Source organism: Topomyia yanbarensis, chromosome 3, assembly GCF_030247195.1.
Source record: "Topomyia yanbarensis strain Yona2022 chromosome 3, ASM3024719v1, whole genome shotgun sequence".
Taxonomy (NCBI): domain Eukaryota; kingdom Metazoa; phylum Arthropoda; class Insecta; order Diptera; family Culicidae; genus Topomyia; species Topomyia yanbarensis.
In genome coordinates this window covers 129229485-129247183 of record NC_080672.1, presented here as the reverse complement: position 1 = coordinate 129247183, position 17699 = coordinate 129229485, and the positions used below count along the sequence as shown (strand labels likewise).

The 17699-nt window shown below is 36.7% G+C and overlaps 1 protein-coding gene across 2 annotated transcripts in view; it reads right to left on the bottom strand.

The window, feature by feature from the left end:
• LOC131691345 (uncharacterized) overlaps positions 1-16128 on the bottom strand; it is a 31565-nt gene extending 15437 nt beyond the window's left edge. The window contains exon 1 of one of the 2 annotated variants that reach the window (XM_058977660.1): positions 15376-16128. Coding sequence is in view for 1 of the 2 variants with exons in the window: in XM_058977659.1 (XP_058833642.1) it covers positions 7920-7950 (31 nt within the window). In the remaining variant the exon portion in view is untranslated. Of the gene's footprint in view, positions 1-7919; positions 7980-15375 lie in introns of those variants that run through there. The other variant, XM_058977659.1, reaches the window with a different exon arrangement.
• Positions 16129-17699: the final 1571 nt, after the last annotated feature.

Here is a 17699-nt window from a genome sequence, read left to right as displayed (position 1 = left end):
GTTTTCGAAAAATCAAACTGAGCATTGTGGAACAAATTTGTCATTCGTTACATATATCTACAAGAAAATTAATTTACACACAGATTTCGCAATTGACTGCGCTTGTCTTCCCACGCATCAAGAGCGCCCGCAGTCGAGAGAGTGTATGAATTTATTCTCTAAAAGCATCAACTGCCGAAAAAGATTTTATTTCGATGAAAACATCGCTCGGGCCACATGTGGTAGAGTTTCCCTTCTAGCGGCGACAAGAAACCAACAACAACCGGCGATGGCAGCAATTCACACGAAAATAAACCAGAAATGAAAATTGGTGTTTTTTATCCCCTGGTCTCCGATCGCTTAAAAATAGATCAACTTGGTTCGTCTACACACATAGCATGGCCTGAGGTTTGTAATATGTACATATACTAGCCGAGACGAGCGCATCGCACATGTTTTACTTTGCGTTTCGTTTACCAAATATGGTATTCATTTTCCTAGGAACAAGATCAGGTTGAATTTGTTGAATTGGGTGTAGGTTGGGAAATATTCTGAATACACAGTTCTGTCCGTCATACATAGTGCCAAATCGGGCCTAAACTATAATTTTTTACCTATATATCGCATTATAACTTTTAGTTATTGTTTGTTCAACCAAAAAAAACGTTTTTTTTTCAGTTTTATTGTTTTTTAAGATTTTATTATGTACTATTCAGATAACCATTCAATGAAAAAACAACCAAACACTTTCTTCTATTGCTAATAAATAAATTGGTTTCAACAAAAATAAAACTTGCCGCTAATTTTTCTATTATTTTGTGTAGATTCTCAAACAATAATTATTGGAACTATTTATAATTTCGATTTAAGACGACCAAAAGACCGCAAAATAACCAAGACCAAGACTGAAAGGCATCACAGCAAAGAAAGTAATTACATTTCAAAAGTCTTCGTATAATGATTAAGTCTGAGATAGTTGTCTTTCAACCTGGATGCCTGCGTTGGTACAACATAAAATCAATAACGTCTTTTGTCATATGAAATATAATAATTATTTTTCAACTCTTGAAATAGCAAACTAGAAGGGATATGAATATGAAGTTTTTTTGTGCAGCTGACCAAAAAGAACAGAACTAAAAATTATACCTTTTATCCAAAATTGAATTTACCAATTATTTACCCAACTAAAATCTTTTGGGATTGCGACCAAGTGAAATTATGCATCATGAGAAATATAACTCAATACTCAGTCTATATGTGCATTTTGGAGGCCGGAGAATTTCAGTAATTTCTTTGCATAAGTTTAACCTTCGCTGGTCCAAAATTGAAAAAGGCGGTCGGTCAGTCATGTTTACCAGCAGTCTCATTTGTTCGAGTTGGCGCGTCTTTACCATACCTTCGTATTACCTTAACGAGAGACTGAAAAATAAAAAATATATTTATCCCTTACAAGGACAACGTTTTTTTTCTATTTTTCCGTAGATGAGCAGGATTCTTTCTTCATTTAAGTGAACAGTTTTAATTCAAGCACATTTCAAACCTATTAGACGTATCACCAATACAATTGCATCCAAATATTGAAAAATAAAGCAAAATAATGAACAAACATGAAGTTTTAAAACTATGGAAACTTGCAGTATTATGGGCAGTATGCGCATTAGTCTATGGATGTTACGTTTGTGACGACACCTCTTTTTATTTCGGTGACTCGTCACATTACGCCAAAAGCACTCCCTCATATCAGACAGTTTCCGCAGGGAACCCCAATTCCATAGTGTCATGTGACCCGTGCTATCGTTAAAATTCAATGGCGAACGAATCCTGGGAAGAGCCTGGCGAACTCCTCAGTATGCTGCTCTACGCTCTACATACCGAAATTTTTTCGCCGATGATCGGCATTTTTTACCGGATCTTTGTTGGCTGGGGGTTTGCTGAGACTTTCAGTTGATGGTAGTTTGGTAAAGTTTTGCTGGGGATTATCAAATTGCGATGTGTACATACGAACCTGCCGAGAGGCCGTGTTGTATCCGGCCAAGAGTTCAACCACTGGGTTTCTGATCCAATTTCGTATGAGGCGACTGAAAACAGGAGTCCCGAAGTCAAAACGTGGTTCCGCACCGACGACTTGATGGCGGGAGGGTCTTAAATAATCTCTGACACAGTGGAAATCGTGAGAATCAAATGATCGTGTCCCATATGAACCTGATATGGATTGCCACATGCGCTAACATCCCAACTTGCTTGCAATATATGTTGAAAATAATATGTACAGTTTTGTTTTCAACAATGGTTAGAATAGCACAAATCAAGCTTCAGCGTAAACGTACAGGAACTATGAATCTACCTCGACATTTGCAGGAAGGTAAAGCTTCTATAGCATTGGTTCAAGAACCGTACTTCCATAAAGGAAACTTCTATATTGGAAAGTTACTTAACACTGCCTTCATTGCTTACAACAAGACAGGCATGACTAACCCACGTGAAATGCATCGTGCTTGCATTCTTGCAAATAAGGCTATTGACGCGTGTCTCATATCGGAGCTCACAATTCACGATATTTGTGCAATCACAGTTACACTGACTGTCGGTAACATAGACAAAAAGTTCAGCATATCTACCGCATAACGACTCATCTCCTTCTGATGATTTCAAAAGCGTTGTATCATATTGTAGCAGAAATGGGCTTTCGCTCATTATCAGCAGCGATACAAATGCTCATCACATCATTTGAGGCAGCACAGGCAATCTAAGAGGCTCTGAGCTGATGGAGTACACAAGTAGTACAAATCTCCACATTCTAAATGTGGGAAACCAACCAACTTTTGCGAGGTCTGGGAGAGAGGAAGTGTTAGACATAACGCTATGCTCTGAAAAAAATTCGCATGAGCTGGTAAATCGGCCAAATGAAACTGAAAATATTTTTCGATCTTCTTTAAGTTTCCCCTTTATGTGGTAACATATCGTAATCCAAAATCTACAAACTGAGACCTCTTTTGTGGAAAACTTGGTGACTAAATTCCATGGATATTAGTCAACTAGACTACCTGAATGACGTCGCGGATACGACAAACTCATTCGTAGTAGCATCCTACAAAGAAGCTTGTCCACTTCGTACTGTTAAATCGACTAGGGGAACCCCTTGGTGAAGGGCTAAGCTTGGAAGAATGATGAAGGATATGAGAAGAGCTTGGAATCGACGTCAGCGTGATGACTCCAAGGCTTTCAGGTCACCTCGTAGTGCATATAAGAAATGTCGTAGATCTGGAGAGCGGGCTGGCTGGCAACACCTATGCACTAATGTCTCTTGTCTGAACGAGGTTAAATAAAATTCTCCCAAAATCGAAAGATTTTCAGACGAATTCCTTAAAAACCAGAGATGGTGTTTATGTGACGGACGAAAAAGATGTTCTTAATTGTCTCTTCGACGCACACTTTCCAGGTTGTATTGATCCGGAGCTGACCAATGTTCACATGTCTCATTCCGGTGATTGGTTACCGCTGAATCGGTCAAGTGGGCAGTTGGCAGCTTTGTTTCATACAAATCGCCTGGAAAAGATACTCTTTCCAGCGCTGCTGAAAAAGGGATTTGATATTTTCAAACATGTCTTGAAAAAAATTATGCTTTCCTGTCTTGCTACCGGGTATATGCCGAAAGCGTGGCGAGAAATAACTATTAGATTTATTCTCAAAGGGAGGCGCTCAAGCTATGAAGAAGCCATGAGTTTTAGGCCTATCAGCTTAAGTTCTTTTCTTCTAAAAGCTTTAGAACGGATAATCGTTCACCACATCAAGAGCATTAATTTAGTTGAATATTCACTACGCAATAATCAACAAGCATATCACTGTGGGAAATCCATGATCCCTTTGCTTCACGATGTTGTCTACAACATTGAGAACCTCCTCGCTTAAGCAATCTAGCTTGGGTGTGGTCCTAGATATTGATGGTGCTTTTGACAATGTGTTCTTCCAGTTTATTCTGGAAGCGACGCGCGGTCATTTGGTATCTACATATAACTCGGGTTGGATAAACGCAATGCTTAGTAACCGCATTTTTTACTCGTCACTAAGACAGGCAGCGATACGGGAGTTGAGTATATGGGGTTGTCCTCATGGTGGCGTTTGGAACCTGGTTGCCGATGGCTTGTTGAAGAAACTCAATGAGCTTGGATTTCCAACCTACGGGTTTGCTGATGATTACCAAATACTAATTACTGCATCCGAACACTCTTTGACTTACGGGGAGCGTTTGGTGTAAAGTGCTCAAAACAAAATTTATGTTGTTTTACGATTTTGAAGGCAAGGCAACAATAGATCTTTTGTGTAATGTTAGGATTGCTTTATACATTCATTGTGCATGAAAAAAAATATTTTCAGTCACACAGAGCCACACATACGAGCGTTCCAAGAGTAGACGCCCAACTATTTCCAAGTCGAGGAGCGCCGCGGCGAACACGATAACTCTCGATAAAATGGTCTGATAAGGGAAATTCAATAAGTTTTGTAATGCTTGACTCGTAGTTAGTCGATGAACCACAAAGAATAGAAAAAAGTTCGGAAAATGGCCTCATGAAAACGGAAAAATCTCATTTTTTACTGTAAAATTCGTTCATTTTTATTGAAAATAATAGGGAGAAATTTTTTTTATTCAGTTTTCTGTGGTTCATCGACAGGCTGCATATATTGGGCATCCACATAAAAAATCAAGTCAATTCGTTGATTAGTTTTTAGGTTATCGTGTTCGCCAATTTGAAAAAAAAATTGAGAAAGCTGATTCGAGAAAAATGCTATTAAAGGGTGTCCCACATCAAATTGCATTACGGAAAAAACGCTTTAGAAAATGACCCATTGAGTATTTTCTCTTGAAAATTTGGGTAGAAGTACTTTAGAGTGTATTCTTTACTCTGTATTTTTATCGCTGTCAGTTTTTCGAATGTTCTTGCCGATAGATTGAAATCTGCGTGAGTTATAGCAAATACGCGCGTGGAATGCATGGCTGATTAAAAGGTAGGTAGGAAGTTCAGCGTGGCCATCGAAATTACGGGAGACCTTTCTAGAGGTTCAATACCAACAATTAAGCGGATAAAAAAGTCGATTATTTTTACCCACCACACCAAACGCCCCCCTTAATGCAACAAGCATTAAGAGCTGTCGAGCAGTGGCGTCGACAAGTTAAATTATCAGGTAACCCAAACAAAATTTCAATGGTTCTTTTCGCGAATAAGCGAATAATAACCGGGGTTCGTTCCTTGCAGTTCTTTAATTGTGAGCTACTGTGCGCAGATCAAGTCAAATACGTTCGAGTTATATTGGATTTCGAACTGAATTGGTCTGCTCACATTGCATTGAGTTCAAGGTCAAGAAAGCGTGCATGGCCTTCAGGCAGTGTAGACGAACTTTTGGAAAGACCTGGGGTCTCAAACCTAAATACATCTATTGGATTTATAGGACAATTGCACGTCCAATACTGTCATATGGATGCCTTGTGTCGTGGCAGAAGGGAGAGGTGATGACGGTTCAGTCAAAGCTAAACCATCTGCAAAGAATGGCGCTCATGGCGTTGACTGGTGCTTTCACCACAACTCCGTCTGCTGCCCTTGAAGCCCTTCTAAATATCAAACCATTACAAATACACCTCAAACAAGAACCACTATCATGTGCATACAGACTGGAGGTTACTGGGCTTTGGAACAGCAACCATGTTGATCTTGCTACCAGTCATACACGACTGTGGTCACGAATGATTACATGGGGTGAAGATATTCTTGCTCCCAGCGATATTAGACTTACATGTTGTTTTCCTTACAGGACATTCCATGTAAAGATTCTCTCTCTCGAGAGGAGTGGTTGTCTGGCTATATGGAGACAAGTGATTTGTTACACTGACGGTTCTTTGATGGAGGGACGTGCTGGTGCTGGTATCTACTGTCGTGAATTGAGATTGGAATTATCTCACTCGCTAGGTACATAATGTACAGTATTCCAAATAGAAATCTTCGCGATTATGTGCGGGGTACAATGGCCTTCCAACACAGCTTGTCCGGCAAAGTTATAAACTTCTGTTCCCAGGCTGGAATCACGGTCTTTAGCTCAGACAAACCACGGTCCAAACTAGTAATCGGGTGCCGAACCCAAATCGAAGAACTAAGCATTATCAACACTATCTACCTTGTATGGGTGCCCGGACAATGAATGAGCTGACGAATTGGCCACGACAGGTACAGCGATTGATTTCGTTGGTTCTTAGCCCGCCCTACTAACTTCGACAAGTTGGATAAGAGAAAAAATACGGTCCTGGGCTTCGTCCGAGCACCGGAAAAATCAACAAACGTGTCGCCAAACTAAGGCGTTTCTAGAACAATCGTGCCCAGTGATTCGAAAAATCATCTACATTTTTCGAAACTCCACTACGGAATGTTGACCAGGGTTTTAACCAGCTACTGCAAACTCAATTACCACATGGCAACTATTCAGCGCGCTGAGTCTTTTTCTTGTGATCTTTGTGAATCCGACTACAGAACCTCATATCATCTGATATGTAACTGCCCAGCAATAGCGCAATTGCGATTTCGAGTTTTCGGCCGTCCTTACATAGACGACACCGCGTTTGGACGTCTGAAACTCAGAGACATACTAAAATTTCTTATCCAATGCGGTAAAGAGCTTTAGACTTACTCGTAGGCGATTTAAACTACTTGTGAGTTTAATTTAGCTCTTACCTCAGGAAATGATGAGAAGACACGGCAAGGTACGAATCCCCGATTACATACGTGGAACTTACCAGTTCAGCCAATATTTTCGTATTCCGTTCCGTTTTCGTTTGTTACGATACCTTTTTTATTTCGATAACTCGTCGCAGTACACGAAAAACTCGTAGCAGACAGTTTCCGCAGTTTAAACTTCGATGGCTCCAAGAATTAAATCATTGAACTGAATAATATAGGAGATAATTAATATAGAAGCAGCAATATTCTGAAATTCCCTGAATGAATAATTAAATGCATCATTATTTCTTTCATGAGCTGTTCTTCAAGGCATGTAATTTCTTCTTGAACAATTGTACCATGCATGTATGTAAGAACTAATCTAAGTTAATGCGCGTTATTGATACCTTAAGACAAAGGAGATTGATTTTTTAAACAAGACTGTTGAGTCTATTTTAGTCATGCGCAACCATCTTTTATGCCTAATGCCGTATATTATGCCAAACATCTTATATTCCTATTGCAACCCGTCTATTATGCCCAACGTCCAATATGCCTATTGTATCTATGTCTAACGTCCATTGTGCCTAACGTATTTATGCCTAACGGGGTGCACCCGGATTTGCAGATCTAAATTCAATTACACTACCACACTGTTTTCACGTATTTCACACGTAGTTATAACGGAGCATGCAGTATAGCAAAATGGCGAATATTGCTGTCGGATACCGTCGGCGAGAGGTAAACTCGATTTAAGCGCATGCAACTTTGACAACTAACAAATACATGCATTTAAAACGTGGGACAATTTAACAAATACTCAGTTTTTGAAAGAAAGAAAAGTGGCAGATTTAACGGAACATTTAGTTTCTAAACGCGAAATTACAACAATACGAATCACACACAATATAATACAGAAATTTGAAACATTACGATATCCAACGTCGAACGTCCACTACAATCATACAATACAAAAACTGATGTCAACTTTGTCTAATATGGTCAAAATCACCTCATATTTTTCATTGAAATTTATGATCATAAAAATCGTAAAATCGATTTTATTATAATAAAGAACACACCTTTCGAAGATCATCTATGCTAACAGATATTCGCCGAGCTAAGCCTGAGGCAGTCAAAAATGGTGTACCAAATTTGGAAAAGTGTCCATTAAAATCCAAATAAACTCTTCAAATATTCAGTTTTAGATAAGCCAAAAAAAATCGAAAACAAACCTACAAGAGCACATAGCAAAGGAGAAAATATCCATCCACGCCAACACACTCCCGACATATTCGCGGCTGGTGACAAAAATGGAATTAAATGAGCTGCTACTCTCACCCAGGTATTCGTCTCCGGCTCGCACAAATCAATGTGGAGACTCGGACTGACGGACGCAAAGATTGGCTAAGCATCATCTTCAAACGTGTGGGACGAATCGGCAATTGCAGCCGTCACCGAGCGCTTTTGCTTGTGTTTAAGTACAGAAACAAAAGCCGATATTATGACTAAGCAAATCCAAAGACGCTCTCAATCTCACGGCACTCAATCACTTGCTCTAAATGGAGTCCCACAGCCAGTAATAAATAACGAAAAACATAAATTTGCACCAACGAATGTCGACAGAAGAAAGTTGCAAAAAGTGGTGCTTCTGAAAAAAATTACGAGCTCAGGCAGTGTATTATAGAATATTTGTTATCGACTACACAAGCTGTACTCATTATTATGTTCAACAGAAAAGTGCTATTATTTTAGAATATCCAATCTTCCAATCCATGATTTGAAAACCAATTATATTACTGAATGTTTCACGCAAATTTAGAAATAATAATGCAATGGTGTTACGGTTACTTCAAGTTTGGAATCATAGAGTCAGTAAGTTGTAGTGTGAAGAGACTGTGTTGGCTCTATTAGGAAGGGCGCCGCACTATTTCATCAATAACTCCTACAACGAATGGAATCCGTATTAATTAGCACCACTATCTTTGCTTCATTCTTAAGGACTTATATAAAAACAAAAATGGCTTGAGAATGGTTAAATACTTCTGTTTGAGCGCAACCAAAACTCGGAACAGGTGGTCCAATTATCACTACTATTTGAGCCAATGCGTTGAACTATACTGCTCTAACCGACGGCTTAAAACAGTTCGAAAATAGGCTCATTACCCTATATGCTGTAAATGCGATAGTCAGCATACCTCTAACGTAATGTCCCACACCTATCATAAAATCTTATGATAAATGTGGGTGTTTAAAATAAAAAGACTTCGAAAACCTGCAATACCTTTTTTATAATTTTGGGTCAGATCATACATAATGGAAAAATGCCTCCAATCATCACATGCTGAGCGCTAATGTATCTTCGTTTCTTGTAGCTTTATCATATTTCTGTTCCATCTCGTGGGTGCTGAGATTTACAAGCTACGTTGCACGGATCAGCTGTGCGGAGGCTGTGTTATGGCGTACTGTAGCTAAACAGCACCAAAACGTGACAGTGTTGACGCTTCAGCTCGAGCAGTGATGAAGATGATGGCGTTAAAACCACTTGTTAATTCGTTCAATACAAATTGATGGGTGTGTGCATCAGGCGCAACCAATCCCTTGTTTAATGCTAATCTTAAGATGCTATAAAAGAGGGATCAGTCTATCGTACGGCATGTTAAAATAGAATTGACCGTTTCATATGATTTGAGCTTTCGTGTCTATAACGCACTTCACAGTGGGAAAAAGATACCCCCAGTCCCAGAGGCAATTCATTATTCGCCTGCATCACAAGCATAAAATATATATCAAAAGAAGACGCAAAACATGATAAGAAATCAAGAAACTGATGTCCAAACTGCACACATCTGTGGCGGAGAATCTCTAGTATTGCGGTAACGAAGGAACAGCAGAACAGTTCAATTTTTAATGTACTGAATTCAGTTACTGAGTATTATTTATTATTTTCGGGGAAATACCATGTTTGGCTGGCTCGCAAAATTTTTGCTGAATTTTCATCAGCTGAAAGTTTCAGCAATACAAGATACCGAAAAAGTGGCATTTTGAATTGAACCTGTTTAACAGATTCGCTTTGCTGAAAATTATGTGATCCAAATTGTCCAATTGACAGCGTAATTACCGGATTTACAGCAATCCAGCCAGGATTACTGAGAATGCGACAATTGCGCTGTCAATTTGACAATTTTATTTACTGAATGTTCAGCAAAGCGAATCTGTCAAACAGATTCAATTCAAATTGCCGATTTTTCGGCATCTTGTATTGCTGATGCTTTCAGCTGATGAAAATTTTGCTGACATTCGGCGAAAAAAAAATTGGTGTGTAAAGAGAACTACGCTACAGCACAGTAGCACGGTGTGCAACAAAACCCAAAAAAAACAAAGGATTAATATTCTTTTGCAAATAGGTATTTCTTTTATATTTCTCTAAGCTTGAAAGAGATAAACTGAAAATTTTACGGTAATCTGATGGAAACTCAATTTAACGTATTGTTGAAATATAAGATGTCGAAGATGTCCAATTCAATTTACACGAACTTTTAATATCTACCAATTTCAAATGGCAATATCCCAAAAACTACACCACCGATTAGAAAACAATAAGTTCATTGGAAAGAAAGGTATTTGTGTTAAATCATACATCTATTTTTACCAGTAGAAATATTTCCCTGCATCACGAAAAGGCAAATAATTTTTTTTATGTAATTTCAGTAATTCATATTTACATGCCTTGGAACATTTCAGATAGTCATGATTCTGACTCAGAATTTAACGTGATTCAAAGACATGTGTAATTTAAAGATATTGTGCGTTTGGCTTCAAAAACTTACGAGCCAGTCCAATGTATACCTAAGGTATTTAGGTCTAACGTTGCGCACCCATGAAACATATTCATTCTCCACAAATATCTGAATAACTTGAGCTCGCCATTGATCTTTGATGCTGGTTTGTGAGGGTTGATCTTGGAAAGTCGTCCTCTCCGAGGACGATAAATTACTACAAGGGTCACGAAGAGCAAAAGTCATATTTTGGTGCGATTCATTGGAAGCTACGATCAATCTTTCTCCAATATTCTTCAACAAAATAGCTGAAAAGATCTAGGGAATTGCAAAAGTTTAATCTAATCACATATGTCATGTTATTTTTTATTTTGCTTTGATTTGGTGACAATCCCATTAAGGGGTTACATACCTTTGTATTTTTCAAAGAATCGATTTTTTTTAATTTCCTTATTTGAAAGCACAACTCCTTGAGAATATTTTCCCAAATTTTCAATAGATCGAAATAGATTGAAAGTTACAGCGCTTCGAAGCGCGCTTCGTCTACCAAGCGCAGTGGTAATTTGAAATTTTAAACTCGATAATTTCGAAATGTCGTTTTTCCAAAAATGGTTTTTCCGTGATCACGATTGCCGTAAAACTACTCAACCGTTTTTCTTTAATTTTTTTTCAATTGATCGTTATTAATTTTCCTCGTTCCTTAACGATTCCTTTTTTATGCATAATTTTTTTATGGATTAGAATTTTTAAATACAATTTTTAAAGCTTAAAACAGTGATTTCTTAAGAAAAACGTTCCCGAATGCAGGAAAAAATTATTATTTATTCAACCAATCGTTAAAGTACGAGGAATACTCATATACTAATGGAATTTTTTGAGATTTGGGATTTTAGTTGATCTATTGGTCTTCAATCGTGATCACCGCAAACCTCTTAAATAAAAAAGAGTTTCGGGGGAAAAGCCATAACTACGCCAATTATCAATATATTTTATAAACTTATGTTAGTTTATTTCACTCAAAAATTTACTACCAAAATACTATAAGTTTGATGCAATGAAATCATTGCTTAATGCCTTTACCTGAATTCAAACTTTCATGACATTTTTTTCACAAAAAGGTATGTAACCACTTAAACGTCATTTCTGTTTCCATCCCACTTTTTCATGCAACTAATTGAGTAACGCTCACTGGTACATCAGCGTTAGTACCTGGCAGTAGATAACATTAGCTAAACCCTCTGCTGCCCAACCCTGTTTCTGGCGGGTTAACCCTTTGCAACGCAGTGGGACGTACACGTCCCACATACGTTTCCTAAGTTTTTATTGGATTTCTAGTTAGCGTTGACATATAAATACGAATTCTTTCTTTTATTCTACTCTGAGGGATGTGAGGAGTACAACTAGCACAAAAAATATGTGAATTTATTAATTACTTATTAGTTATAAACAATTAAAACTCAAAAATCTCGTTTTTTTACAATAAATTCGGCAATGACTGAGCTAAAAGTCCTAGAGATCTATTTTTTTGCAATTGTCTCAAACATTGAACTAAATAATCGATTTCTTGGAGAATTTTTCGTAGGTCTGTTTTGTTTAAATTATCACAAAACATAAATTTCGCATGAATTCATTAAATTTAATTTTTTGGTGCATAAGCACATATTAATGGATCATTTTGTTAAATATCCATGAACCATAATTTAACGTTCGATATAGGAATCATTTCTAATGTTCATTTTTACATCTTCTATGGACCAAGAAAAATTATTTAGCAAACATTTTCATCAAATTTATGGAACTTTTTCTAACATTTTATTGCTCCATTTTGTAATACCGTGGAACATTTTTGTCTATATTATGAAACATATCGACATGTTTTAGTGTACATTGTTGATATTCTATGGATCAATGTCAGTTAATTTATGGCGAAAAATGTATCATTTCATGGAACATTTCTAATATTTTTATGGGGCATTGGTTGATTTTAATCGCTCTTTTAGTACTATTTTAGTGCTCTTTTGCGACTATTTTATGGTTCAATTTCACATAATCTATGGAACAAATCACCCTTTTTATGGATCATTCACACTGTTTTAGGGATTTTCAGTTTTGTTTTATGGAACATGAACAACTTTTTTATGGATCGTTTTTCAATTGTTTATGGGTCATTTTTGTTGCTTTAGCGGCGCAAACTTAGGGCTGCCGATAACTAGCACAAAAATAGATTATGTGACTTTTGAGGTAGCTGATTACGATTTTGATAGCAGAATTTGAAAATTCAAGATGGCGGCTACACAATGGCAGCCTTTTTTACGAAATTTGCGAATATTGGATCCGTCATTTTGAATTTTACATTTTCGACGATAGAATCAGAATCAGCGAGCCCGAAAACCCCCCTGTAAGACGTTTTAGGCCAATATAAAAAACATGAAAGTTAGCAAAGCACAGTCGCCATATTGGATCCGCCATTTTGAATTTTGCATTTTCGACATCAGAATCAGAAACCTATATAAAGCTAAAAATAACAGTATTAACAATGAAAAAAAAATCGCGTCGCAAAGGATTAAGGGGAATCCATTGTAAAATTTTCAAAACCCGATGGTATGTTGTCACCCTGAATACCTCTGGATAAAGACTCGCCATCTCTATCGTTTGTTGATAGCCTGTCATCCCAATGGAGCACGAGACCTGTCAATGGCTTTCGTTCGACAAGGATTCGAAGCGATTTTCTTCGGATTGAGTGCTTTTAATAAGTCTCGTGCTCGATTGGAATGACACGGAGAGATGAATGGTAAACAAACGACATCGATGGCGAGGCTTTATCCAGACGGATTCAGAAAAATAACCATTTTGTGGCATTGGCATTCAGTTGAAAACCAACAACATTTTTATAATTTGTTGAAGAAATGATAATTTTTGTGGAAATAGTAGTTCATTGATGTTGCGGCGAAATTCTTTTCTGAACATAACTGGAAATTAAAATTGCAAAACAAAAACCATCTTTTTAAACTTTTTATATTTTGTTCACGAAAACCTAAAGAGAAAAGAAACATTTGGAATGTGATTACATGATGTAGAACTTATCAGAAAAAAGTTTTTCCATCATGCCACCATTTTATTACGGAATATAATTTTAAGTATCATTTTAAATCAAAAACATTTAACGAAAATGTTCCAAATTGCAATAGTCGTCGAGATATTTGAAATTTGGCTCCAACAAAAACAATTAATTCGTGTAATTATGCCCTTTTTATAAGTTATTCGAGTTACCCCATCTTAAAATGTCAACAATCTAATGTTTATCGTTTCAAATACGCGAAAGAAACTTTTTCAGTTAATTTGGATCATGGAGAAGCTTTCAATAAAAAAGTTTTCCTAACAACATACAACTTTTGACATATTTTCATAATTCATACTATTTGCAGTCAAAAATACAATTTTCTTTTTGAATATGATTCTGAACGCTAATTAAAATGCTAATAACAAAAATTTTCTGAAATGTGGTTGTTCTCGAAATATTTTGGATTTTGTTTTATTATTTTTTTTTCATAAGTTATTAGAGTTTCATAAGTTATTAGAGTTTTTCCAACAATAGGTTTTCTAAAAGTCCCAAAACATTTCCTGTAATTTTGCCTTTGAAATCAAGTCGATATTGTAAATCATTTGAAAGCTTCATGAAAACTACCAAAACAACTATATTCAACTATATAGTTTAACCATCAGACCCTACGGTTGAATAATATTTTGATTTTTTTCGTATAGCTTTAAAATAATTTACAATATCGCCTTGATGTCAAAGGGAAAGTTACAGAAATTTTTATGGGCCTTTTAAAAACCTTATCGTTGTTGATGGAGAAACGTGAACAACGTCGCAATAAAAAAAAAATAGTTGAGTTGTTAAAACAAAATATAAAATATCTCGAGAACTATTACATTTCAGAAAAATTTTGTTACAAGCATTTTGATTTGAAATGGTATTTAGAATCATATTCAAACAGAAAATGCTATTTTTGATTGTTTTTACGTCTTTCAAACGATAAAATTTAGATTGTTGAGATTTTATGATGGGGGGACGCGAATAGCTTTTAACAAAAGGCATAATCACACGAATTAACTGTTTTTGTTGGTGGACACGACATTTTGTTCAGTGTATATTTTTTTCGAACAAGTATGCATTCTATGTAATTCGTTCTCAGATAGTTTTGTTGTATAAAACACGGTAATCGAACTTTTTTCGAAAATGCTACATGTAGAAACTTTTACGCTATTTTAAAAATAGACTCTTTAATCCAAATAATCTCATTGGCTGTGGAAAATGTTTAGTTTTCCATGTCGGTGTAACGACTAAAATTTCATCGGAATCAAAAATGGTCAGTCACGATTTTAAAGATGTTCGGACAAATTCCTCATCACTGCTTTTGGTAGACGAGGCGCGCTTCGAAGCGCTGTAACTTTACATCTATTGCTCGGATCTGTATGAAAATTTGAGCAAATATTGTCAAGGAGCTGTACCCCTAAATCTATTCCGACAATAAGTTAGTGCTGGTTTCTGATGAGACGAAGTCGAAACGCACCCATGACTTTATTTAATATTATATGATAAGTAATATCTGGGTAAGAATCCTTAGAGTGATTAAGCTTAGTCTGAATTTAACTCCCATAATTTTTTTTAGAAAGTGAGATTTTTAAGATCATCCAAAACTAGATGAAATTAGTTGGAACAGTAGCAACCAACCGAAACATATTGACCAAGGCGGAATTCTTTTGATGTTTCTAAAGTAAGCTAATTTTTTAGTCTACCAGTTTCGAAGTTGAAATCTACCTATTGAAAGTTGAAATCAACAGGTGTCTCTTGATAGTTGAATAAATAATAAAAATAAATGCAACCTGTTTCAATACGTATAATTATTACTCACCTTTATCCAATCCATATTAATTTAGCATTGGTATGCACTAATTGTTCAACATTTTAACCAGACCTCCGCGATTCGAATAGCGTAATAATTACCATTTCTTAGGCTTATTCAATAGCACTGGGTAAAACTGTGCAATATTGTCAACAAGCATCATGCTCACTTTGTTTATATTTAATTCATACTTTTCCGAGGTACTAGGTTTGATTCCATTTTGCACAGATGAATCACCGTATATTAACATCCGCGCGCATCCAGTTGAACTCGCTTGATCGTCTCGGCTGCAATCATTATTCACAATTTCATTCAACTTGACAGAGCCTGCGGTTTATTTCGTGGTCCATTCATAAAAATTCGCAACATTGAGACACGAGAGTTTCATTCATGCATTCAATGAATTCATTCACAGACTTATGTATATTCTCTTTTATGCTCCTGGTGGTATGTTCGACACAACAACGGACTGTCGCCGCTTACCGTAATTGATGATAATTAATTCAAATTATTCCTGCCGGTTTCAGCGAGACATACACTCAACTGTAACAATAGTCAGTCGTTGAACATGTAACAAAACTAGACCGCGCCAGTGATTGTAATTGAAAGGTCGATCACAATTGAACACTACAAAAACTAAATGATTCCTAAATGTCCTTGAAAACTACCGACCGTTGTCGATTTAATCGACGTTCCGAATAAACCACCTGAAGGATCAGCCCTGAGAACGCGACTACGATACGGAAAACTGCGACTTGTCTTGAGAAGCGATTCAAAACAAATAAAGATATTATTGAAAGCTTCTCGAGGCGCGAGTCTCGCAAGGAATCTGCGTTCGTTGCGGACTGGTTGGCTGGTTGGTTGCTGTCTCTTGTGTATATTTGGTGGCTGTGCAACTATGAACAAACAGTTTGTTCAAATCGGCCCGTGGTAAGCTTGTCCGACACCGTCACTGGATTGGACTAGGGATTGTTTATTGTGGAACTTGTTTGTGATAGTTCACACATTACCTACCTTTGAATAACCCAGAAGAATCAACAGTCAGGGATAAATTTTCAGCATTCCACGGCATTATAAAATATTTCAATTTCTCAACACGTCACGGTAAAACCAGCATGAGCGAGATCTCTCTTGAACCAATATCAGCATTAGGAGTCACAACTGCCAACGATGGCGGAGAGCGCGGTGTATGGATCACAACTGGAACTGTAAAATGCGTTGGTGTCAAAATTGCCCTCGGCCGTTGTTGGTAGGCACTTCTTTCAACCAAGTGGCGTTCAGATCGCCCGCAAACTTTGGATATCTTATATTATGGGCGCTTTTCAACTTATTTCGTGGAGTCTGGTTGACTGTCGTTGAAGCAACGATACAAGTACAATCATCGGTGCTGGTTGCTGTCCTCCCAAAAAATCAGATATTAAAAGACCGTCTTACATTGGCTGTGAGCCAGTTGATCCAGCGTTGAGTTACAAACAAATCCTCCAATCGTTTGTATCAATATTTACGTCGTTATTGAGTGGTCGAACAGGTTATTGGAAATAGAAACGATTGTTGGTTCATTTTCCAACCAAATTAGAAGTTTCGCGTGTATGTTATAATTAACAGTAACTGAACTTTAATGATTCTAATTCTAATCGTATTTCATCTTACTTTACTCAGTAACCGTACTGTCGACAATTATACAAAAATAACTCAATGAACTCAATTGTTTTGAGCAAAAAAAAAATTAAATTTTACAATGGCACCTCTCTGAAATTAACAGATACCAGTGGAATATATACTTCAAATAAACAAAGTGTCTCCAATTTTTCTTTAGCATAAAATGCCTTCAACAATTTCTGTAGAGTTTCATAAAAGATTTCTCCACTAAATAAAAAATAAAAATAATTGGTATGTTTGTCAAACGTATTCAATATATCAGTATTGGATTCTTTACAGCTTAGCATTTTATTTATTCAACGACAATCACGAAATTGAAAAACTTAAACTATGTGTTTTTACGAGCAGTTACAAATAACCGATAAGTTATCAAGTTATCATTAGATATAGTGGTTCTTGTAAAACACGATACCACTGGACTGATTTCAATACTAGCGGGATTTCTCGTTTAGCTTATCAGAAAAACTCAGAGATTGATATTAAGTATAGCTCCAAATGCTTAAACAAGTTTTTGTTTGTTATTTCACGCATTTCAGATCAAAGGCACGATAGCAGTTTATATTATGAATTGAAAGTTTAGATTTTTCCTAACAACATAGAGGAACTATGCGTAAGATTAACCAGGGGTGCAAAAGGAATAGGTAGCTAACCTTGGGCAATATTTGATAAATTTG